The sequence below is a fragment of the Phycodurus eques genome, chromosome 13, assembly GCF_024500275.1.
Source record: "Phycodurus eques isolate BA_2022a chromosome 13, UOR_Pequ_1.1, whole genome shotgun sequence".
NCBI classification, from domain to species: domain Eukaryota; kingdom Metazoa; phylum Chordata; class Actinopteri; order Syngnathiformes; family Syngnathidae; genus Phycodurus; species Phycodurus eques.
In genome coordinates, this window is record NC_084537.1 from 22135630 (window position 1) to 22162542 (window position 26913).

Genomic DNA, 26913 nt, shown 5'->3' on the forward strand with positions numbered 1-26913 from the left:
GGTGAAGAGGCAAAGAATGGTGGGGGTAAAGAAAACCCCAAAAAAACATTCAAGAAATAGCTGAGCTGTGCTGATGTGGAAAAGCCAGATCCTCAGCAGATAGGCAAAGCCCTCTTAAGCTCATTGTGAACCCTATCTCCAATCTTTGCAACGGAATATTGCACATAACAAATAGTTTGCCTTGCATGAATGATAGAGGCGAGGGAAGGTGATCGGTGTGTAATAACGTCAGGCTTCCACTGAGAGTAAAGTCTAGAAATCAATATCATGCGTCCGTTGACGTGCGAGCGTCCCACCCCCCGTCCCCCCGATTGAAAATGCTCTCAATGCGCTTTCTGCATTCAGAGCGACGCTGGGAGTCGTTCTGAAGACGACGAGGCACGGAGCACATGTCATCCTAGTAACGCTCAAAAGTGCAGCCGCTTGTTTTGACACCTCACAACAGAGGAGGCCTCGTCCTTGGCCTCCTCCGCTGCATTTCCAATAGAGACTACTATAGTGCATTTGCATAAAACTAGAAGCTTTCTCATGATAACTGTCACCTTGCACAATAGAAATAATCACAAGGACTAGAAATGATCCGCAAAGTAGCAAAATATTCCACTGCAAGCGCACACGCAACGTTCGTCAGATAAGTGATGCGAACGCTCCTCGTCGTAATCGACATCTTGCACAATAGAAATAAACGCGACATCTAGAAATGAGCCACAAAGTCAAAAAAGGCCCACAGCACATTCGATCTCATATGCACACGCGCAAAGTACGTGGCACACGAGTAATGCGATTGCGCCTCTCATTATGTTTGACCATTATAATGGTCGCCTTGCACAGCATAAATAAACAAAACGACAATAAATAATCCACAAAGTCAAAAAAAATATCGTCTACTGCACGCTCACTCATGTTCGTGGGAATCGTACAATTAATGCGAGTCAAATAAATTATTAATGACAACGTAACCTTGTACAATAGAAATGAACCGAACGTTTAGAAATAATCCACTAAGTATCAAAAGTCCATAGCGCACTCGAGTGTTCCTCTATATTTGCAAAGTAAATTTTACACAATTAATTCAATTGCTCCTCTCGACAGTTATTGAGGACAGCAACACCGTGCGCGAGAGAAATTTAACAGAACGACTAGAAATAATCCACATAAAAGTCCATGGCACACTTGGCCATGTACAGTGGGTACAGAAAGTTTTCAGACCCCCTTAAATTGTTCACTCTTTGTTATATTTCAGCCATTTGTTAAAATCTATATAAGACCTTACAGCTCACAGTGCATGGCAGAGCAAATGAGAATCATGAGGTCAGAGGAACTGCCTGAAGAGCTCAGAGACAGAATTGTGGCAAGGCGCAGATATGGCCAAGGTTACCAAAAAATATTTCTGCTGCACTTAAGCTTTCTAAGGGCACAATGGCCTCCATAAGCCTCAAATGGAAGAAGTTTGGGACGACCAGAACCGTAAATGATAATGCAATCACTCCACTGGCCTGAAATTCATGATGATCGTTGCCTTGCACATTAGAAATAAACAAAGGTGCTTTAAATAATCCACACACAAAAAACACAATATATAGTCCATTGCATGCTCGGGCATATGTATAACATTTGTGTCATTTCCATACTCTTCCTAGTTATTCATCATAAGGGCCACCTTGCACAACAATAATGAACCGCAAAGATAAATCCATAAAGTAAAAAAATAAATAAATAAATAAAAAAGTTAACAGCGTGTTCAAGCTTTCAATGTTCGTGTCCTCTAATTAATACGATTGTTCCGCATAAAACCGACAACACACAATAAAATTAAACACGATGACTAGAACTAATCCACAAAGTCAACAAATAGTCTGTGGTACGCTCGGCCTCACGCACAACGTATGCATCGTATGTACTTAATTATAACGATCGCTCCTCTCCCTATTATTCATCTCGACCATAAACCACAAAAAAACCTCTGCGTGCTCGGCATCCTCTCGCTAGATATTCATAACTGCCACCTCACTTGAAATAATAAACTAAAAATAATCCACACACAAAAAAAAAGTCCACGGCGGCACACTCGGTCACGTACGTGTCATATGATTAATGTGATCGCTCCTCATAATAAGCGGCACCTTGCACAATAGAAATAAACTGAATGACTAGAAAGAATGCGCCAAGTCAAAAAACAAAGCTGAATTATATGGCCAACGCTTTTGTGAAATGTGTTAGATTGAAGCTGAAAGTCTACACTTCTTGATTATTTATTTTATATCTATATATTCCCCCCCCCCCCAGTTAAAATCAATTGTGGTGGTGTTGTAAAGGTTAAATCCTTAAAAGCTACAAGCACTTATGAACTAGATAGATAGATAGACACACATGGAACCGCAGTGTGCGCACTGCCGGTGTGTGCGTATTTGTGCGCGCGTGCGTGTGCGCCGAGATCTTTGCGCGTCTTCAGTGCGCCTGTGATGCGGGACGAGCGCCAAACGTCCCCAAACTGCGCAGGATTACAGCAAGAAGAAAAAAGGGGGTTGGGGGCGGGGTGGGTGGGGGGGTGGGGGGAACAAAAGTGGACCCACGCGTGTCACGCTGTCCCGATTAAGCGTGGACCAGCGCGGGCCAAGACAAGCGACTGGACGGAGGCTGAGGCGCCAATCCCCGGCTTGAGTCGCCTGCTGGCGGCGCGAGCGACGCGAGGGAGGTGGCGAGCGGAGATGTGGATGGCCAGCGAGCCCTCGGAGAGCCTTTAAGCCGGCGGAGATGCAGTAAAATCGGATCCGGTGTGCGGGATCCTGGCCTCCTCTCTCCACCGCTCCCATCTTCCATCTCTCCCGTTGTGTTCGGAGGCTGAGGCGAGTGGAGCGGGATGTGGGCGATGCTGCCACAAGGGATGCATTGTGGCTTGGCTGAGATGCTCCGGAACACCCGTTGCATGCATTGATTTCAAGAGCAAAAGCAGCCTCATAGGACGTCAGCACCTGCTCTATCAGGTAAACTCATTTGTGATTATTTTAGCAAACACTAATCAATCATCACACACTTGCCTTGATGCTGCGCGAGAGTGGGAAGCATGCTCCCTGTCAGGTGGATAATGAAGCACATCATCCGTACACTGTAGGTGTGACTTCACTTCATATTCCATTGCTGTTTGTTGCACATATGTGGGCTGTTTGTGCTCGGAATGCGTGCAAAGCGACGCTTCGGCACTCCTGCATGTATGGGGAAGGCTGCTTGCAGGAGGGAGGAAATGTGTGGGGTCCAAAGCTGCTCAAATCTGTGGCGTGTCACATGATTTCTTTTGCTTCGCGCCCGGTGCGACGGATCCGGGATACAGGCTGGCTTTCCCCTTTGCTCGTCGGTGATTGGGCTTGACGCATTTTGTCCCTTAAGACGCCCTGCGAGAGTTGCAAATCCATGATTTTTTTTTTTTTTTTTTTTAGCATTGTCCCCCTCCCCTGGGGAGCTGAGCTTGAGCAGAGTTTGTGTGTGTGTGTGTGTTGGGGTGGGTGGGTGGGTGGGGGGGTGGGGGGGGGGGGGGTCGTAGGTCAGGAACAATCAGCGTGATGCCCTGGAGATTTCGCAAAGACGTGCTATTGACCGCCCCCAACTCTTATTGTCGCCCTCTTCTCAATCAAAAAGCGCTTTGGACAAGTGGAAAATGAGGCGATTCTCCCAACGTGTGTAACAGTGTGAATTCGACGCTAATTGGACCGAGAAGAGTGTCACAAAGTTTCCCCTCCGACCGGCGTGATCAATGGCCGAGCGAGGAAACCGACTCGACAAAAGAGCTACACCGCACTTTATCTTTTCCCGCTCGCCTAATCGATGATCTCTTGTTGCCTCTGCCGCTTCCCCTGGACCCCTGCTGGCTCGTTAAAATTCCAGACTACTTTAATCGCCTTAAAGATACAAGTGGGATAGGTTGTCTGACGGCATCACGAGAAGCAGCAAGGGTACGCATCAATTATGGATGGTAGCGCATTCCTGGAGTTGCTTTACAACTGCCTATAAACACCACAGGCTGGCGGCAAAGCCTTACTTTTCTATTAGACAAAGCTATGGCCTGACTAAATGAATCTCCTCCCTTCGCTTCAACACAATTCCTTGGCAACAAGGTGCCACAAGATGGCGCCAAAGCAATATTTCTACATCACACATGACTGCGCCCTGTGCTCATAGGCTAGTTTTTCAGCGAATAACAGAGGATAGAATCCCCCAAAAAGTTCAGCGAATAGATCAACAGATGCATTTTTGTGTAGCGGATATAAGGGGGAACAGTGAAATGTTTCCCGTAAAGAGTAACTGAAATGGAAATAGTCAGTTTTCAGGGTTAAACATACCCAAAAAAGCCAGAGTCGAACCACCCTCAACGGGAGTTCTCAGGAGATTTGCTACAGAACGTCGCTCTTGACATTTGGAACAATTTTCCCAAAGAAAATAATAGAAATAAATAATTTAACTGCCGCAAACACCTCAGCAACAAGCATGCAGTTAATCCTTCGATGTTCACTGAACTGAGGTCTTGTGAAGACAACTAACTTCGATTGCGATGTCATGCGTGATGGCAGTCCATCTTGCAGAATAAGTGTCCACCACCTCCCCAAAAAGCCAAAGAGAAAGCAAAAACTAGAATTTCAATTGCTCCCATAAGAAATCATGAACATCAAAATGATTCATTGTAGGGTCCAAACTGTCACCAAAAAAGCCTGAAAACGCCAAAGAAAAAGTAAAACCAACCAACCTTGTTCTTTGCTACCATCAACTGACGTCTTGTGCGGTATGCTAACGTCTCATGTGGGGGCGTTTCGAACTCTGAAATTTTGCACGACTTTAGTCACATATTTTCCGTTGAATTCACCCCGAACACCGAAGATTACACCTACAGGAAGTCAAAATACAGGGGTTTTTCTTTTATGACAGAGTTCTGCTTCTATGGTGGCGACGTAACCCATGTTTGTACATTTTTTGGGAACGCGCCATAGTCGCCCACTAACCTATGCTAACAAAGTAGTAAAGTCACAATTATAGTAAACATTTCCATGAAAAACATTTCTAGGCCATGAATTTTGAATCAAATGAAAAACAACAAGCACGGCGGTAACCGTGTGTGCCTTCTTGTGCCGCAGGACCACATATTCTTACGCCGCTCTACAAGCTAGTTTTTTTTCTGTTTGTTTGTTTTTTAGTGGGCTGCCTGTAACCTTAAATCCTATTCCCGAAACCCGTCGTAAACCGAGGACTCCTCTCTCAGGAGCTGGAACAGCTTCCTGATTATGGTGCATCATTTCACTTCAAGGTGTTTGATGGGCTGCTTCCACACCAAATCTAACCAATCACACTTTAATGGACCTTTTATGGGCCTTCCCGAAACTGTGCCCGCAAAGTTGGGAATTAAATCTGTCCTAAATATCCTGGTAAGGTGAATAATGAATATTCATAAGGCTTATTTGGTTCTGGAAATTGTGGAAACAGAAGTGAAGATCCCTATGGTCTACATTAGCATCGATCGTAGCATGAAGGGCAGACATGGACTCCTTCAGTATGACCCAAAACAACATGAGAGCCACTGCGGCTGGAGAGGAGTTGAGAGTTTGCACTGCTGGACGCCTTCATCGCCATCTAACCTCAGAACTCTCCCGGCGAGAGAAAAATGTACTTTCGGGTTTTATAGCAGGTCACCGCGTGTCCACGCTCCGCATGTCCAAGTCACGGCGACGAAATACGCGACTGTCAGTGGCCCGTGGCCACAAAAGTCACGCGATCGGGAGGCCAATTAACCCGGCTTAGCAGGGAGCGACGGCTAATGAAGCGAAAGCGCCGACACCGGTCAAGACAGCAGCCTCATCTGCTTGCGCCTGGCGTGCAAGCACTGCTTTGGAGGTGTGTGACAGCAATGCGGGAAGCAATTAAGAGATGGATTATACACATTCACACAGTAAAACAGATTTTTTTTTTACATCTTAACTGTTTTTTTTTTTTTTTTTATATGAGTGATGACACAAATCAAGAGAAAAATACACTTAAGGATTTGGTATTGTAAATATTGAGCAAGTTTACATTTACTATTGTCGGCACCTACTGTTTTCCGATCAGGAAAAATCATTCATAACACACCACGCACCACAGGATTATCGCTCAGGATAATCGTTTAGAGACAATAAAGGCTGACTTTCATAGTAAGGGATTTTGGCCCGATTGTTGGAATATGCATAAAGTGAACCCCACATATTTGCTAATTCACCTATTAGTGGATTTTTTTGGGGGGGGGACCTGTCCTCCGTTCTTCACTGTTTTTGTGCTCAGGCTAAAGCAATAAAAGTCATGCATTGTAATGCATTAAATAATAATTGTAATAATAATAGTAAATGGAGTGAATCACATCGTAACTATGGTAAAAGGTTTGTACTATTGCTTTGTATCGTAATTGGATGGACTTTTATTGTATTGAATCTTAACTGGAGAGAATCATATGGAATTGATGCATTGTAATTGGAGTAAATCCTATATTGCATAGCGACTGGAGAGAATCATATTGTATCGTAAATGGAATGAATCATGTCATGTCGTAATTGGAATGAATCGTATCGTAATTACAATGAATCATATTGTATCGTAATTGGAGTAAATCATAGCGTATCGTAATTGGAATTAATCGTATCCTAATTGGAATAAATCATATTGTATCATAATTGGAATGAACCATATCATATCGTACCGTAATTGGAATAATTTGAATCATATATTATCGTATCGTAATTGGAATGATTCATATCATATCATATAATTGGAATGAATCGTATCGTAATTGGAATGAATCGAATGATATCGTATCGTAATTGGAATGAATCGTATCATATCCCATCTTAATTTTTCTGAACCATATTGTATCTTAATTGAAGTATAAAAAGTATTGCTTTGTGATCTTGTGATGGCTTGGTGCAGAGGAACTAGGTTTAAGTGAGTTGTTGAGCTTAATTTAAAGAAAAATAGTACTTCTTGTGGCATTTTGGTGCCAATGAACTATGTTGAAGTTGAGGAGCTTCATTGAGACAAAAATTAATTCATTATAACCCTATTAATGAAGGGTGTCAATTACTCGCAGTTTTTGTTTTTTTTTGCCATTTAGGGTTCTGTTCGTATCCCCTGCAAATAGTACTCTTGTCGTCTGTGGTGTACTCGAGGTCCGCCAAATCTTTGGGGTAGTACCAACATTAACATTATCATTTACGAACTGTAAGGCAGATGTGCTAACCAGTCGTGCACCGTGCCGCCATCCACAGGATAATAGCTCAGGATAATCTTTTGGAGACATCTGATTATCAGTCTTTTGGAGATTGACCGAGGGGGGGGGGGGGGGGGAAATGCTCAAATTTGGCTCGATTATCGGTATGTGTGTTACCCGCTTTCGCCTTGCTCGGCCGTGCCTCTTCCCCTCAATAAAGATTGACTACGCCATTTCCATGGAAGCAACCACTTGAGCTCACGTGATGAAGGCCAAGAGTCGAGAGCATTTCGCCTAAAGTAGCGCTGCCCGCTAGCAGCTCCAGTCTTGATGGAAAGCGAGCATTGTGCGCTGTAAATTACGCTATTCGCTCGCCCGCCATGGAACTTCGTCAATTCACTCAACCTGCGAGGAGTCAAATAGCCCCAAGCAGCAATTAACCCAGATTGCACTTATGCTTATGATAGCAGAACACATCTTATGTGCAGCCTGTTGAGTGAAAGCGTTGTTCGATGAAAGGCTCGTTTACGCTCTGCGTTGGATACGCATACTAGGGTTGTGGGGGGGGGGGGGGGGGAAATACTCAGATATGCTTCGATGCATCATGATAATTGTCTGCGATGTGAAGGCCCAGTTTGGAAAAACAGTCACGGATCTCATTTCAGATACATTTACGATGCAGGTGTCTTTTTAAAACAGGGCACATCACGGAAACAAAGTTTGGTTACATTTGGGATTGATTGTATCAGATTGAATTATACATATTTTAATTGGAGTACATCTCATTGCAACTTAAGTGAAATGAATTATATTGCATTGCATTTCAAATGGAGTGACTTCTTTACCATCATAATTGGAGTTATTCTCTTTTTTTGGGGGGGGGGGGGGGGGAAGCATAGTCTAATTTTAATCTAAAAAAAAGATTACAAAATTATGACTAAAAAATAAATGACATTTTAGTCAAAAGACTGAATAAAACTAAATCAAAATTTACTGACAAAATGAATAATGCTGTTGACAAAGACAATTTCTGTAAACAATCGTTGTTTAGGTTGCACCTTCTTTTGGTATAAGTGTTGCAAACAAAAGCCAAAGAAAAAGCGAAATACATTTGTAACATTGATTTGAACTGGAAGTTTAGAGGCCAATTCTTCCTTAAAGGTGTCGCGAACGTATGAATTATATGATCTCAGGAGTTTTCATCTTTAAAGCTTCCACTACACTGTATCTCATTTCCGAATCAGGATGAAGTATTCATGCTGTATTTTAAAATATAGATGAATTAAAATGGCTCTGCCGAGAATGAAAAGTTACAGCCATTCATTGATATGTATGTGAGCTCTTTACATCTTCGGGCACGTGAAAGAAAAAGCCCAACTTCACGCTTGCTGCTTGAATCGTCAATCAAATGTACATTTAGCTTCATGTGCGCCCCGAGATCAGTCGGCGAGCTCGTCGCACCGTTTGACTTCATAAATAATTGGCAGGCCGATTGAGGGATGGTTGAAGGCATGTACGTTTTGCCGCCGTATATATTTAGACGGTGAGCAGCGGCGCAGATGTGTCCCTCCGCTCTTTTCTGCGTCGCCTTCAGCCCTTTTGAATTTTTTTTCAAGCGCTCCCCTCGCAGAAGCGGCGCCGCTTCCTGGCCCTGTTTCCCGGTCCCGGCTGCTCGGGCCTCGCCGCACGTATTTACACACAGGATCTGTTTGCACAGACGCAGTGGAGTAATTAGGACGCTATTTAGTGGCACATTACAAGGCTTTGTGCTCATTTGTTTCTGATAACACGATTAAGACGCCCAATCCGTTTAGCAACGGACCGTCATCTGTCACAGTTATCAGATGCTTCCAAGTGTACATTGAACATTAAGTGTCGGACAAAATATATCACGATTTGTTTACATCTTTTTATACAAAGGTAGACATGGCGACAATTTAAAAGAAAAAACCCTGGTCGCTTTTGCTTTGTTTTATTACACATAGTGCCAACAACCTGTTTTAAACCAATTGTAAAGGTACAAGGGTAATACTGCAATCTTTCCAGAATAAAAAAAAAATATAGATTTTTTCAAGATTAAACTTGAAATGAAGCTCATGTCTAAACTTGACTGTTTAAGACCTGCCATCACTGTCTCAAAAATGGAGTTAATTGCTTTGACTTTGTGTCAGTAAATCAAATGCGAACAACAACAGATTGTATCCATCCAAGCGGTAAGGCCGGAGCATGGATTCGAACCTCCAACCTCAAAACTGTGAGGCAGATGTGCTAACCACTCTCCCGCCACACCAACCTGATTTCAACTAGCTTTAAAAAAAAGTTTTAAAGCCAAAAGATCAAAGTCGTAATGTTAAAAGGTCATATTTTATTTTATTTACTAAGAAAAAATGTTCATGCAAGTTATTGAAAAAAAAAATGTTTGGATGGTTGAGGTGAAAAAATGATAAAAAATACAAATAAAAAAAAGTTTAGGGATGAAAAAAAAATGTTGAATACCTGTTGAAATGTTGGAAAAAGGGATAAAAATAAGCAATCCCAAAAAATTCTTGACAAAAAAAAGTCTGTTTTGAAAAAATGTATTTCATGAACATAAAGTCAAAATTCCCACATGAACCTAAACGCAACAGTTGGAGAGGAACTAAATCTGGAAAGATATCATTAAATATTTAAAACACCTTGGGTTACATGATCAAGCAAACGCTGTTGTAGAATTATTACACATTGTAAGATTATGATGATTTCAGTTACAGTACTATTACACTGTAATAGCTGAAATGTAATATTATCGCTGGCAAATATTATGCTACCGCCATTGTGAGTTAGTCTCCGATTCCCACCACGATTCAACATGAGGTCCGCAATATGACTGGTGTTGCTTCCACTCACAGGCTTGCAAACGGTGGCCAACTGGGATGAAGTTAAACAGAGGGGCTGTCAATAAAAAGGCCAAAGAAAGAAGAATGAGGACATTTCGGATCACGCAAAGTCGCTTTACCTGCGTCCTGGGTGAAACCAAGAAAAGAAAAAAGAAAAATCTTTGATCCTATGGGGAAACTGCTGACTCGGAGTGTCCTCACCTTGTGTGTGGAGAATGCGACAAGTTGATATCTCCTGGCGGAGGGGATGCATCAAAGTCAGGAAGGCCAAGAGCTCAGCCTATAAATGAGTGTGCTAATTTACTGCTCTGCCCATCACTCAACATGTATGCGGCGCCCAGAGGGCGACGCGGGAGCTTCATGACGCGCTCCTATTTTGATAAATGCTCTCGAAGGACTGAAAGCGCGATGAGAGACTTCTTCTTCGTCTCGAGCGAATGATCGATCCGAGCGTCGTCTTCCTGAGCAGGAGGCGGAGAAACAGATGTCCTCGGAATCAAAGGCCACAAAGGATGAAATGCGTCGTAATCGATTCATTGATTTATTTTTGGTTGAGATTCCTGCCAACTGTGTGAAATTTGTTGATTAATACTGAAGTAACTCACCTTTTTGCTAAGACACCCCCCCAAAACACAGACTGGCCAATCACAGCAGCGCACAGAACAGGTCCGAAACTTGCCTGCGTTGAATTCAATTATAAATTTTAATATTTTCCCCCCAAGTTTTGGAGATACATGCGCTTTTCAAAAGTAATCAAGCAGCACAGTGGAGTAGCAGTTAGCCCGTCTGCCTCAAAGTTCTGCGGCTCAGGGTTTGAATCCGTCAAGTGACGCAGGGGTGAGTCCACAGTGCACCCCGCTTCACTTGCCCAAAATAAATGTCAAAATTCCCACATGAACCTAAACACAACAGTCTAAGCCTGTGACTACTGTCTCTTAAGATTGTGAAATGTTATTAAACATTGGTAAGAAAAGACCCCAAAAAATAAATAAATCCAAATGTCACAGATGCTTAATTGCACCGCCAACATTTCCCTGCTGACTGAAAGGAAAACAAACTGCAATTTTGTGTCTCTCAGTATTTGATATTTGTAGTTTTGATATAATGAAAGCCCTGAAGTTCCTTCAAATGTTGATATTTTATGAGTTATGCCATCATTCTTCTTTTCTTTTGTCATCAGAATTGTGCATCAAATGGTCGACCTGTATCTCGCAGACACAGAAAGCCATTTAAGTTCCTGCAGATAAAGTAAATAAAAAAAAAGACAATTTCCAGCTAAATTTTATTATGTTAGTGCAACTAAAATAACATTCAGTCGAGCGTCGATCAAGGCCAAACAATCCTAATTTGATCCAGAATCATTATTAATCATTAAGCGACACGCTTTATTATCTGATATAGAAAGTAGGACAAATGTTGACATTTTAACAATGTTCGCAAAAAAGAAAGGAAGAAACGATTTAGTTCCAAATATAATGCATCTAGAAAGTATTCACTTTTCCCACATTTTCTTATGTTACAGTCTGATTGCAAAATGGAATTAAGAGAATCCCCACCCCCTCAAAATTTTAGTCAAAACACCCAATAATGGGTTTTTGTGTGTGTGTTTTAAACAATGTAAAAGTGGGACTCTAGATACAAAAATCATTGTACTCGGCTTCACAGTTCTTAATTTGAAAATATTTGTATTTATTTATTTTGCACAACAAATGCTAGCTGTAATGACTATTACACATCAGAAAAACATTCCACGTCATAATACAATACAAATACAGCCACGCATGAAAAGAAGTGCCAAACCACGGTTCGGCCGCATCGCTCTGTGTGCGGCAGCCTTTAGCGTTAGCGTCCGCTATTTGGAGGGGGGGTCTTAGTCAATCAGGCCCTAAATGACTCTGATCTCTCATTCGTGTTTCTGTTATAATGACTGCCATGCCAAAATGTCCAATGATTGCATGAACTACGCCAGGCAAAAAAGCCAGCCAATCACAGTACGAGTACTTGATCACTAACTGTATCCCAGCACTCAATGCGTTGATATTTATCAACATGTTTATGCTGTATGGTTTTTGCAGATCTCAAAACGTGGGCCTATACATTATGTTACCCTTCTACAATGACCACACACAGTTGGTTCTAGGAAGTAGAACGCACCGGAAGTGAAGCCAGCATCCATTTCCCAGTAAAACTTACATTTCTGGAAACAGCTGCCTGAGCTCCGACGAGCGGCGGACATTCATCATCAAGTCACGGAAATGTCCCGCGTAACGTCTCTCCATTGTGTCAGACGCAACATGGCTCTGGCAAAATTGGTGGCACTGCAAATACCTGATGGAGTGTTTGTAAAAAAAAAAGTAAAAAACACTCCTAAAGTGACTCAAAAGGCAACAAAAAGTCTGTTTAATCTTTGCATTCAGAAACATGACGTTTGTTTTTATACGAGCTTTCGCTCACATCCATCACACGAGCTGCTGCTTCTGCACGACGCACTTAAAACACATCGCAAGCTCGCCACATCACAGTTGCCCACTGCTCTGTATACATTATAGTACGCCAGAGCGGGAATTTAGTCATTGATTTCGCTGCCAGATACGTCCACACCAAATCAATGTTTTATACTTCACTGATCAATAAACCATTAAAAACTTCAACGTAAGAGAATTGAGGACTGCTGCTGTTGGTTTTTGTTGCATCGAATGCAGCCAGTGCAATCCAGTTATTGAGCAGCTGAGTCCACGTTGAGATAGTATGATTCGGTAGCTTTTTGCGGGACTGCTGCAAATTACTTTTTAACTTTTTATAGGAAAACGGAACACATCTAGTGATTTACTAATGAGGCAGTAGAAGTGCATAATTTCTCTGAGCCAATCAGCTCAAAAGGGATCAGGGCTAGTATTTAGAATAGTGTTTAGATTACAGCTATTTGGGTTACGGTAGGTGTAAAATATAAGGTTAGGATTAGGAGTAAAGGATATGGGTTAGCATTGGGGGCAAGAGTTTGGGGATACATCTTGGATTAGGGTTAGACTGGTTACAGCTGTTATGGTAGGGCAAAAGGTTAATTTTGTTTTTGGCTAGGATTATGGTCTGAGTTAGGGCTGGGATTAGTTTTAGGGTTCGGCAATGGGATTTGGTTTAGATTCAGGTGCGGAGTTTGGGTTAGGACAAGCATTCAAGAGTAGGGAATAGCGTTACGGGCTATAGCTAGGATTTGGGTTAGAGGTGGAGTGAGGGCCTTGATTCCTGAGGGCCTGCATGCTTTATGTTTTTGGGCTGGGCTTAGAATAAATGCCATCATGGTTTGGCTAAGAGGTCAAATTTACACAATTCTTGTCTAAGTGTTAAATAGTGACATTTTCAAGTATGTTATTAACCATGCAGGTCAGAAGAACCACTGGAGGACTAAAACCCAGTCAAACAATTTTGTTGCAGCATAGCTTAGTCCTAATTAAACTTTGATTAAAAAAAAAAAAAAAAAGTAAAAAAATACAAGTGAGGCTTTTCCAGCAGACGAGCAGAGCTGTCACCTCCCTGTATGAAAGCTTATGAGTTTGACTTTAAGACATGATTAATATTTGAGGGCGTCCCTGGGCTGTTTGGTTAAGGTCATCGCTTTACATTTCAGCTTCTATTCACCTCAGCTCCTCTGCAGATCGCTCGCTCCCGATCCACATGGGACTCAGACATATACATTTGCAAATTCTATTAAGGCTTCCCTTGCTGTATAATAATCAGAGGAGGATGGTTTATGCATGAAATGTAGTTTGGACTACTGTATTTGTTTCTGTTTTTTTGTTGTTGTTGTTTGTTTTTATTCATCCTGTAAAGCAGTTACGGTGGCGGCGACGTTGCCTCTCATCAGAAAGGTGGCCTGCAGCCAGCAATGCATCCTAACAAGCTGTGCGCATTGTTCTTACAAAATGCAATAATAGGAGCTAATTGCATTTTGACAGGGTATTACTAGCCAGGCATTCTTCTCCAGAATGAAGCTTGCTCTAAAATCTCATGTTCTTGTTCTTGCACCTGGTTCAACAACCGTTCTCCTCCCATCCATTCTGAAGTGTTAAATCAGCAACAGTCACTCTCGTTTCCTCTCCGGAGAATTTACTCTTCTTCTGATTCTGATTCTTATCGCAGGTCCTCACCTGCAAGTGCCCCGGAATGAAGCCCTGAGGTACGCCCACCCCCGCAAACCTCCCAAGCCTGTGAACACCGCCACCATTAGGGATGTGGACAAGCCCTCACGCAGCAACGCCACTCTGATCTGGGATCAGCTGGGTGTTCGATGGCCTGATCTCCACATCAAACCAGTTGGGGGCCTTTCTAGTGAAGTGAGTGTCCCTCCCCTGGGGCCCACGGGAGCCGCTTTTTGTGTTCCGGTTGTTGAGTCAAGTGGCAGTCATGTCTGATTAAAAGTGAACGGGGCCGTTTCTGCAAATGAGACACGGTTCAGATGTAGCAGCGATGGAACTTTAATGGCGACGTTCTTTCCCACTCGAGTACAAAAGAACAGTTCTTTTATATGTGGGGAGAAATGGATTGAAACATTTATTAGGACGCCTTACTCTCACCTTCTGCTATCATAAATTATTTCTTGCTGCTTCACGGTTTCTGCTTTTCTCCTGGGGTTACACGCTGCTCATTCTGGGGAGTAAAGTTTCAAAAGAAGAAAAAAATCGAGTAGACGTGCTAGTTTTTTTTACTTTTACTATTTTTTTGATCCCATATACTGTATGTGTGTGTGTGTGAATGAACAGATCGTTGTGCGACAAACAAACAAAAATAATGTGTGTTTAATGGAAATTCACCAGAGCAGGCTGCTACATTTGATCTGAGAATAATGTTTTGATGAAGCAGCATTTAAGCGGCACGGTGGACAACTGGTCAGAGCGTCAGCCTCACAGTTCTGAGGACCCGGGTTCAATCCCCGGCCCCACCTGTGTGGAGTTTGCATGTTCTCCCCGTGCCTGCGTGGGTTTTCTCCAGGCACTCCGGTTTCCTCCCACATCCCAAAAACATGTGTTAATTGGAGACTCTAAATTGCCCGTAGGCATGACTATGAGTGCGAATGGTTGTTTGTTTCTATGTGCCCTGCGATTGGCTGGCAACCAGTTCAGGGTGTACCCCGCCTCCTGCCCGATGACAGCTGGGATAGGCTCCAGCACGCCCGCGACACTAGTGAGGAGAAGCGGCTCAGAAAATGGATGGATGGATGGATGGATGGATGAAGCAGCATTTAGCTCATTGGCCAAGCGTGTTTTTTTGTGCCCTATTGCGGGCAACTGTAAAATGTTAAATGTTATGTTCAAAAGACGAGTTATGTTTAGTATCCAGCAACTGAAACAGCAGGTGCTGTATTTGTCCGAAAACGTTTTATGCCCTTTTACGTGCAATTAATATTACAAACATTATTTGAACCTGTATCAACGTGACCATGACTTTATACAGTTATCGGAAGTTGTTTGGCTCAGCTCAACGGTGGCTGTAAAGGGTCAAAAAAACCTTTGTGCTCCAAACTAAATGTGTGGCATTCAACATTTTTGGGTGAATTGTTTGTTTTCGCGAATCATATGTATACTTTCTACTTTAAAATATTGAATTGAAAAATAGCTTCAGTAGTTATTTACAACATTCAATTCTAAGTGCAATGCCTTATACTGTATGAAGTGCTGCTGTGCTTTCATCTGTTAAAAATGCGATATTTCTACAAATTCTTTAAAATATACAAGTGTGTGTCAATAAATTAGAATATACAGAGTAGAAAGGTTAACTGAGTTCAGCAGTTCAATTCAAAAAGTGAAACTCCAATATTATCCATATTCATTAAACACATGGTAAACTACTTTTTAGCAGGCCGACCTCAGATACGCGGGAGCAAATGGATGGATTTCGACCTAATTTCCATCCATCCATCCATTTTCTGAGCCGCTTCTCCTCACTAGGGTCACGGGGGTGCTGGAGCCTATCCCAGCTGTCATCGTGCAGGAGGCGGGGTACACCCTGAACTGGTTGCCAGCCAATCGCAGGGCACATACAAACAGACAACCATTCGCACTCACAGTCACACCTACGGACAATTTAGAGTCTCCAATTTACGCATGTTTTTGGGATGTGGGAGGAAACCGGAGTGCCCGGAGAAAACCCACGCAGGCACGGGGAGAACATGCAAACTCCACACAGTCGGGGCCGGGGATTGAACCCGGGTCCTCAGAACTGTGATGCTGACGCTCTAACCAGTCGTCCACCGTGCCGTGACCTAATTTCCATGTTAAAAAATCATTTTGGTTGATTTTTTTTTTTTGTAATATTATAATTTTTTGAGATGGTGAATTAGTGGTGTTTGTGTGCTGTAAAAACATTATATCATGAAATATGTCAGTCTGTGTGTGGTGAACCTCTATAATTAGTTTCCCACATTATTCTAATTTATTGAGATGCACCTTTATATTTATTTACAGTATATCCATCGATATAGTCTAACTATTCTGCTACATGCAACTGTTTTTAAAATCCTTGAATAAGACGTTTCCTGAGTTTGTACGTCACATTTCAATGAAGTGTCAGGCCTCCTTTGTAAGTGCTGTTACTGGTAACAAAGCCAGTTTAAATTGGCTGTGGGCTTTTGCTGCAGCCGCTTTTATAACTCTGTTGTGTTTCTCTCCTCTGCAGAATCCCTCACTGCGCGGTAGCACATGGATTTCAAGACCTCAAATGAAGAGGTTGGTAGCATTTAATCAATCTCTGCGAATGGAGAGCATTTAGCCCCCCCCCCCCACCCCCTTTCTCCTTTTACAAGTGGCTAATGCAGGGAAGTGTATATATATCGTATTCCCGCAAATAGTGGCCGGGGGCTTTTATTTACTCAACTGTGGCGAAGGAGTCTATTGGGGGGCAGGTCCTTATTTTGGGAATACTATTAAACAATGTTAGTGGTGTATTACAATTTATGTCAAGTAAAAGTGGAGTTTGAAAACAAAATAAAAAGGACTATTATGGAGACACGCAGAGAAACATTACAAATCGAGGCGCACTGGGCGGAACAAATAAGTCGTGCAGCTCCCCAACACATGGACACATGGACGCACACAACATCGTGGAGTGACCGATATCGCATCAACGTCTACTGGATCGTCATTAAAGGCACCGTCTCCACATCATGAGAGATCATCTTTAACATTGCACAGAGACCTCGTTTACAACTGCACACTTCGTCTGAGAAAGCGCTGACGTGACTCCGTTGGTGCTGCTGTTTTGGTTAGCAACAGAGTTCAAATGGATTCCACAGTTAACGCTTTAAAAGAGACGTTATGCATTTTTTTTTTTTTTTTTTTTTGAAATATAAAACAATTACCAGGTGTCTTAATAATATGTTGGTGGTATGCTGTGGTAAAAAAAAAAAGCCAAAGATGAAGAATCATAAAAATACGTTAAACAACCTATTCCTTGTTTTGCTGAAACCAGCACTTCTTAGCCTACACAGTAGCGTTTGCTGTTCGCCCTATGCACTGAGATAATTACAGTTATATGTTCATATAAAGTACATCCGGTACAGATACAGTACTGTGCAAAAGTCTTAGGCCAGCATTTGATTTGCTGTTATAGGAACACCATAATGATTTATATGACTCGAATGACACTCAGTGGAGCACATAACTGCGCCAGGGTTAAACTACAAATGAAAGTGAAAAAAATTAAAAATTTAAAATGAAGAAAGCCCCATATGTGTGTTCGTCCCAAAATTCATTAGTTGGCATGGCTACTTCCTGGTTTATGGACGATTATGAACAGACGACACTGGGAGGCGGACTGTTTGCATTCACGCCATAGGGGCTGAAATGGTAAAATAATATGTAAAGCAATATATAAAATACATATTCATGGATCCGGAATATGTTTTGCTATTTTTGCGTAATCATGCTGAATAATGTTGAATCCTACTTTGGTGGTTTATATGTCAAAATTAATGCTAAAAAAAATGAAAGTGAGTGGCGGTCAATGAGTTTTGTACAGCGTGTGCTGGGAGAGATCAGACTAAACACGCCCAGATTTCATGAACAAATTGAGATGAGCTCATCATTTTTTCAGTGTACAGTGAACCCCTGCTGTATCACAGTTCAGCGATAGTGAATATTTAAGTAACATTTTTGATATGGGTTTTTACCGAACGCATCCAATTCCGATTTTGAGTTGCGCACCTTCAGTGTAGTATCACGTTGTGCAGCAACATGCAGGGCAGCACTGAGAATTGAATTTTATTTTTATAGCCCTTAATTACAAAAGTCTCAAAGGGCTTCACAGTAACTAATGCTAAACTCTCCAAAACATCATAACAACAAATCAACCAACAAATAATCTATATATAACACATATATCAGGCCAAACACAGAAGGAGGGATCCCCTTTCCAGGATGAAGACCACGCTATAGTGGATGCCAACAATGTGGGTATCATTGATCACGTGAAATTATACACTTAATTCAAGTTTATGTACACACTTTAAACCGCACAAGTTCAGTGCACGAGTCCTTTTGATAATATGAAGCAACTCTGGGGAGGAGGTTTTCTTCTAGGCATGTCCTGGTCGGTCGATATCCCCCACAGCAAACAGCGCCAGCCTCGCCTTTATCGCCAACTAGCCCCCAAAGGCAAAACAGGCCAAAATCCAGATGTTAAGGCAGGGCAAGAGATTAATTGCATGTGGTTTGACCAAATATGAACATGTAGAAATACATATTAAACATTTATATAGAGGTAGCTGCTCTATTTTCAGTAAGTCAAGTAATAATGCTATTGAAGAAGTGACTGTAGCCTGAATAGAGAATTCTCTAGAACCTCCTAACATCTTTTTAGCTCTCTGAGTCAGTGAAAGACCAGCATGTTGTACGCGCAGGGCTCGGAATGGAGCAGCAGGTACCACTAAGTAGCAAACCTTAAAATCACATCTCAGGTTGTAGCCTTAGTCAAGTCTGCAGCATTTTTCCCTAACTGCAGGCTTTTCCTACCAGACATAGGAAGACCTGTAAGCAACATAGTACAATAGTCAAGGTGAGATGTAACAAATGCATGAACTAAGGTCTCTGTGTCACTCATGGAATGAATGAGCTGTATCTTAAAGATATTGAGAAGGTGAAAAAATGCAGCTCTTGTAATGCTCTTAATGTGCAGTTGAAGGGAGAGAGTTGGGTCAAACATAACTCCCAATTTTGTTTTTGCAGAGTCACTTTAGGTAATGGTTGCTTTGGTCAAAGGTCACAGAGGTGTCCTTAAACACGTGCCTGTCTGGCAGGACCAATAACCATCTCAGTTTTCTCAGAGTTAAGAAGCAAAATGTTGCTGGACATCAAGTATTTAATTTCACTGAGAAATGCCTCTCGTTTACAGACTTTGTCGCCAAATACAACTCCAGTTCCAATGAAGTTGGGACGTTGTGTTAAACAAATAAAAACAGAATACAATGATTTGCAAATCATCTTTAACCTATATTTAATTGAATACACGACAAAGACAATATATTTAATGTTCAAACTGATAAACTTGATTGTTTTTAGCAAATAATCATTAACTTAGAATTGTATGGCTGCAATACGTTCCAAAAAAGCTGGGACAGTGTCATGTTTACCACTGTGTTACATCACCTTTTCTTTTCACAACATTCAATAAACGTTTGGGAACTCAGGACACTAATTGTTGAAGCTTTGTAAGTGTTCAACAGTCCGGGGTCTCCGTTGTCGTATTTGACGCTTCATAATGCGCCACACATTTTCAAAGGGAGACAGGTCTGGACTGCAGGCAGGCCAGTCTAGTACCCGCACTTTTTTACTACAAAGCCACGCTGTTGTAACATGTGCAGAATGTAGTTTGGCATTGTCTTGCTGAAATAAGCAGGGGCGTCCATGAAAAAGATGTTGCTTGGATGGCAGCATATGTTTTTCCAAAACCTGTATGTACCTTTCAGCATGAATGGTGCCTTCACAGATGTGTAAGTTACCCGAGCCAATAACACAGCCCTATACCATCACAAATGCTGGCTTTTGAACTTTGCATCCATAACAGTCCGGATGTTTCTTTTCCTCTGGCCCGGAGGACACGACGTCTACAATTTCCAAAAACAATTTGAAATGTGGACTCGTTGGACCACAGAACACTTTTCCACTTTTCATCAGTCCATCTTAGATGAGCTCGGGCCCAGACCAGCCGGCGGCGTTTCTGGGTGTTGTTGATAAATGGCTCTTGCTTTGCATAGTAGAGTTTCAAGTTGCACTTACGGCTGTAGCGCCGAACTGCATTTACTGACATTGGTTTTCTGAATTGTTCCTGAGCCCATGTGGTGATATCCTTTACACATCGCTGTCGTTTTTTGATGCAGTGCCGCCTGAGGGATCGAAGGTCACGGGCATTCAATGTTGGTTTTCGGCCTTGCCGCTTACATGCAGTGATTTCCCCAGACTCTCTGAACCTTGTGATGATATTATGGACCGTAGATGATGAAATCCCTAAATTCCTTGCAATTGTATGTTGAGGAACATTGTCCTTAAACTGTTCGACGATTTTCTCACGCACTTGTTCACAAAGAGGTGAACCTCGCCCCATCTTTGCTTCTGAATGATTGAGCAATTCAGGGAAGCTCCTTTTATACCCAATCATGGCACCCACCTGTTCCCAATTAGCCTGTTCACCTGTAGGATGTTCCAAACAGGTGTTTGAGGAGCATTCCTCAACTTTCGCAGTCTTTTCCCCCCCTGTCCCAGCTTTTTTGGAACGAGTTACAGCCATTAAATTCTAAGTTAATGATTATTTGCTCAAAACAGTAGTTTATCAGTTTGAACATTAAATAGCTTGTCTTTGTAGTGTATTAAATTAAATATAGGTTGAACATGATTTGCAAATCATTGTATTCTGTTTAACACGTCCCAACTTCATTGGAATTGAGGTTATACATGCAAGGTTGGGTATCAGCAGGATAACAGTGAAAGCTGATGTCAGTTACCAATGATATCTCAGAGTGGCTGCATATAGCTACTGAACAGTAAAGGGACCAAGTACCAATCCCTGTGGGACTCCGCAGCTATCAGTGTCTCTATGAGAGATAAGACTGAAACCATTAAATTGCAAAGCCTTTAATAGGAATCACGTTTCAAGGCGATTGAGCAGTGCATTACGATCGACGGTATCAAAGGCAGTGCAAAGGTTAAGTATTAATACTATTGATCAGGTGTCGGAGTCCAAAGCTAGTAAAAGATCATTGAACACTCTTGTGAGGGCTGTCCCAGTAGAATGTTCCGCCCTGAATTCATATTCTCCAAACAAGATTGCTAGAAGCCATTTGATCATTAATCTGTTGTGCCGCGGGTTTTCAAGAATTTGGGAGACAAAGGGAAGATGTGACAATGGTCTGTAGTTGCTAAGAATCATAGAGTCGAGGTTGGGTCTTTTAAATCAGAGTCCTATCATGGCTGCCTTAAAAGCTGCAGGTACTGTGCCAAAGGAGAGATAAGTTAATAATGTTTAGAATAGAGGAAGCTACGATTGGAAAAAGCTTTTAAACAAGCTTTCCAGGGAGCGTGTCGAGCAAGCATGTTGTTTATTTTCCTGGACTAACGAGTTGTCTGACTTTATCGAGGGATATTCCCTCAAGGTGTGACAGTGTAACCATACAATCTAGTGTTTCTATTAGTCTCACTAATCGAAGGGTTTAACCGGGGTTTGGGGCAAAGTGTCTTTACTCTCTTCTTTATGGAGGGAAATGGGGAGCTGTTAAAAGTAGAAAAAGAAGAAAGAAAGCTGCTGTTGGGTTAGCTTGCAAGCACGATGGAAGTCAAGTTTGGTCGTACGCCATCTACGCTCAAGCTTCCTACAGTTTTCTTAAGTGCTTGGGTCTAATTTGCGACCCACGGTGGAGGTTTCTTAGTACGTGTTTGTACTTTTAATGGCGCTACAGTGTCGAGGGAGTACAGAGGGCCACATTAAAATCATTTGCCAGACTGTCAGCTGGACCAAAATAAGAAGGAAAGGAAGCAATAGCTGTGGGTAATATTTCAGGAACTGCAGTCTCTCTATAGCGCAGATTTTCTTGTAACTGAAATGCATCCGTCGTGGTAAACAGGGGTTCCCTGTGTCTATTTTTTTGTGCGGCGGTGTACATTATTATATTTTTCTAATGTAAATTATCTGCCATGGCTTGATAAAGGCTGGGAAACACTGCTGTTGCATACAGTACAGTATGTGTTGAGCGTATGTTTGACTGATTACAGATGATGATGCGGCCAATGATGGTATCGCGAGGCACACAACGTGAGGAGAGATGAGGCCAATTAGAAACAATGCGAGCTCCGACACAGGTCACCGGCGCTTATCCGCGTGAGGCGTTCACTGACCCCGCCTGTGTTGAGCGATGCCCTCCTTTTGCCTGCTTAATGACACGCACACACACACACACACACCCGCACACGCATTCGTCCGAGTAAGGCGAGAGAATGCGCACTCTCTCTCTTCCTCTAAATCCATCCGTCACGCTGCAGCTGCAGGCGGGGGAGCGGAGGCCTCGTTCCTCCGCGACGCTCATTACCAGTGATAACTGACCTGCAGTGGAACTAACATATTGCACCCATGCGGCGCGGCCTTGTTAACTGATGACTGGTGACAAGCGCGCTGACCCGGGTGCCTCCTTTTCTCTTAGCGGTCCTGTCAGGTGAAGGTGCCTTCTTTATTTAGACCCTTTCAAGTCAAGGGCAGACAGGCATCGTAATTAGTCGAGGAGGGGAAGCGGGGCCAAATGCTAATTTATGCAAATGAGCATGCTTCAACGCGTGATTGGAAACACAGTCCTGCTGCTTGTGTATTGCGGGGAAGTGACAACAGAGCCTGCTCAATTTCACTGGTTCGTAATGTGTGTAAAAGCCATGAAAAGTTTATCTTTTTAGGATTGTGTTGATGTGCATCAACAAGCAAAGCCAAGGCAATAACGCACAACAGCAAAGTCGCCGAATTTCCAACGTTCATTTCGCCACCAGCGGCCATTTCATTTCATGGCCACTTAATTTAGCCCTGATGTACGATGTTATCTCTCCCAATGTTCGCAGACAAAGACTGGGATTTATTTGATGCAAGAAGGTAATGAGGAGCCGTTTAATATCCGACTGCACTTGGCTAAAGATATTCTGACCATTCAGGAGCAAGATGTCATCTGCGTGTCGGGAGAACCTTTTTATTCCAGCGTAAGTAACCACAGACATCACGCACACACGCACACGCACACACACACACACACACACACACACACACACACACACACACACACACTCAACTACTGCAAACAACAAACCACAAGTGAAGGCTCTGAGTGTCAGTGTGGGCTCAATGTATCATTTTTAATGGTTGTGCCGGGGAGCACATCTGCCTAACAATGCACAGGTCCTAGGTTCGAATCTCGGCTGTGTGGAGTTTGGATGTTCTCCCCTGTGCTTGCTCCCTCACGTACTCCAAAAACATGCATGCTTGGTTCATTGAAGACTTTTAAGTTGACTATCGGTGTGAATATGAGTATGAATGCTTGTCTGTGCCCCTAAATGTGCCCCTACGATTGAGTCACGACCAATCAAAGTCCGCTGGGATAGGCTCCGGCTCACCCGTGACTTAGATGAGGACACACGCGCTATAGAAAATAGATAGATAGGATGGATGGTTGCCCCTGGCAACTGTGATCAAAGCAGCATGATGAAAAGCCTTTTGATTACAATACATCCACAAGACAGTCCTGTTTCGATAAAACTGTCACAATGGTTTTAGTCAGCCAGTTTTTTTTTGTTGTGTTCTGCATTCTGGTCTATTAAATTTATCCTCATGCTTGCAAGGAGTAAAAAAATGTTTGACGCTCGCTGAACTGTGATCTTTAGGACTTGGGCGTCAATAATGACAGCGGTTTGCATTCTCATTCTTTGTGCCACTTTGGATACATATTTCCCAAAAATTCCAGTCAAATTCGGAGTTGTATGCCCTCAGCGGCATTCCGCTTTTATCAGTGGGATGCTTGGCAAGATGGGATTTGATAGATTTCACAGGAGCTGGAGGGAGCTGGCTTGTAAAGTTAAAATTCAGTGTGCCTTGAGACAGCAGCTCAATGAGCGCCTATAAAGTTTAAGACACATAAATATTCATTGTGTATGACCCCGCGACACAGGAAAATCCCCACGCATATGGCTGCTGTTTATTATACAACAACACTTAATTGGGAACACATGCAAAGTACAATATTTGTATAGTTGTGGGTATTTTTAGCTTTTTTTTATAACACTGTCATGTCATTCTTACTCTTTAGTGAGCTTGTGTTTGACGCATGGCAACAGATTGGACAACTAAGCTCACAGTGGGCTTTGACTCAAATTTGGCAGCCACTCGTTTCAAACATGGCCGATTGCTGGGAAACAAAAGATGAAAAAGAATGGTAGGACACTAAACGAGAGACACAACAACATCTTGGAGAAATGAAATCACGCAGGTAGGCTCCGACTAAAATTTGGCAGCCACTCATTTTAAACAATTACCCTAGCTTTCATTTTACCAAGTCATTTCCAGAAATTGCCTGTGTGTCAAGTTAGTGTGACACCTGCATTATCTCTTTTCTCCAGTCTGATGTATATCTGGTTTAGTATCCCATCTATGTTTTTATTTACCACCACGTTCCAGCAATCGCCTGTATTTGAAACAGGTGGCTGGTTTTAATGAGAACCAACGGTGACACCTACGTGATCTCATTTCTCTAATCCGTTGTTGTGTGTCTGTTTTAGTGTTGTATTGTTTTTTTTTTTGTTTTTTTTTTCATTTGTTGGTTTACCACTACTTTCCAGCAATCTCCTGTGTGTGAAATCTGTGGCGGCGAAGTTTTAGTCAGAGCCGACAGTGACACAGGCATGATCTCATATGCTAATCTCTCCGTGTGCGTCTGTTTTCATGTCCTTTTCATTGTTAGTGTCACAGTGGGCTATGACTACAACAAGGGTGGCTCTCGTTTCAAATCTAGGCGATTGCTGGAAAGTGCCGGTAAATTACAAAGTGAAAAGAGCAACAGGAAACCAAAACAGGAATGGATTTAAGAAACAGCCGTGATGAAATGTGATAATATCATGTAAGCGCGACTAAATGAAGGTTTTTCTTCAAGGAGAGGACTGTAACAATCCGGAGACAGACCATCGGAGGGTTTGGCCTCAGCATCAAGGTAATTTAGGTGCTCGCGCATTTGACGTCTTCACTAAATGAAGTCACAATGACTCTTAGGCTGTATTTACACTCCATTGGTCTCAAAGTTGGGAAATGCATCATGGCAGGGTCAATAGGACAAACATTTGTGGAATGGGATATATTTAGATTGGACTCGGGGCTCTTCCGTGTTGTCACTCTTGAAGCTGGTAGAGTTTACTTGTACATCCAATTCAGGCTTGTTGTTTCGTGTGTTTTGTCAGCGTAAACACTGGCATGTCAGATACTGTATGTGTTACTTGAAATGTGCCTGTACATGGCAATAGACAGTTTAAAAAAATTGGATACAAGCAACCATTAAATCAGAATTGGGCGCTTGACCTTATGCTGACACTCATTCCATGTCTATCAGGGCGGTGCTGAGCATAAAATCCCTGTGTTGATATCCAAAATATCCAAAGAACAAAAAGGTAAATAGTCACTTCATAGGTAAGAGTTTTTCAGTTTCAGTCATCTCATTGTGAAAGTGCTGTTTTTGATTGCAGTGTGTTTTTGTTTTCCAGCTGAACTTTCGGGGCTGCTTTTCATTGGCGATAGTATCCTCCAGGTACACTTGGCGCTAATTAGAGGCATCTCATTTGACGAACTTAATGGCACGTGGTAATGTAATTGTGTCCAACTTTAAAAGTGGGTCACTCGACAATTGGAGCAGTGAGGAGTATTGGTGGAAAGTTGTAAAGCCTCAAAAACAATTAACCACACACAAGGTTTTTGTAGATTAGCCGTTAATTGAGCAAGGTAATCAATAATTCCTTAAGATTTCCCCAAACTGGTTGAAAGAAATTAAAAGCAAACAACATGGGATCTTTCACAGATAGGGATAGCTTTCAAAAATCAACCTCCACAATCTTGTGTCAGATAGCTTTCGTAATTGATCGGCTTCTGCTTCTTAAACGGGCCTGCTGCCTGTAGCTAACGGGCAACCCGGCATTTGTTGGGAGTTGGACTTGCAAGCTGTTACTAACAGAATGGAAATTCGTACAATACTAACCCTCCATGGAGCCACAATGTGGATTCCAGAACATCTTGTGCCTGAATGGACAAGTAGCCTACTGACGTACGGCAGGTAAAATGCTAACAAGATGACGGGCTAACACATGGCAAGATAACGGCCTGAGCAGAGAAAGCGCTAAAGCACAACGGTAATAATATATATGTATATAAAATGCTAACATGCTAAGAGTTGGTATGCTAACATAAAGCATGATGGCAACCTGACAACCTGACAAATTCCTTGTGTGTTTTGGACATACTTGGCAAATAAAGATGATTCTCATTCTGATTCTGACTACGTAAGGCACAAAGGCGGATTGATTAGGCTTTCACATCGTGCCTTGCTACGTCATGTTGTCGCTGGCTACAATGGTCCCCCGCTATTTGCGAATAGCGAATCTCTGTGAATAATTGACGGGTCCCCTGTAGGAGATTATAATTGCCTATATTGATAGTTTCAGACATAAATAATAAATATACAACAACAAAAAAAGAGATTTTTTTTTTTTTTAGTATTAGGATTGCTGACAAACATCCTCAAACATTGCTGTACTCTTCTAAGTACAGCGGTGCATT

General features: G+C 42.4%; 1 protein-coding gene across 1 annotated transcript in view; it reads left to right on the forward strand.

Annotated features, from left to right (window-relative positions):
* Window positions 1-2568: 2568 nt before the first annotated feature.
* Window positions 2569-26913, forward strand: part of sntg1 (syntrophin, gamma 1) — a 39886-nt gene continuing 15541 nt past the window's right edge. The window contains exons 1-7 of the mRNA XM_061693521.1: window positions 2569-2984; window positions 14230-14423; window positions 16762-16811; window positions 23172-23306; window positions 25247-25303; window positions 25697-25754; window positions 25848-25891. Of these exons, the coding sequence (XP_061549505.1) occupies window positions 16785-16811; window positions 23172-23306; window positions 25247-25303; window positions 25697-25754; window positions 25848-25891 (321 nt within the window). The 5' untranslated portion in view covers window positions 2569-2984; window positions 14230-14423; window positions 16762-16784. The remainder of the gene's footprint in view (window positions 2985-14229; window positions 14424-16761; window positions 16812-23171; window positions 23307-25246; window positions 25304-25696; window positions 25755-25847; window positions 25892-26913) is intronic.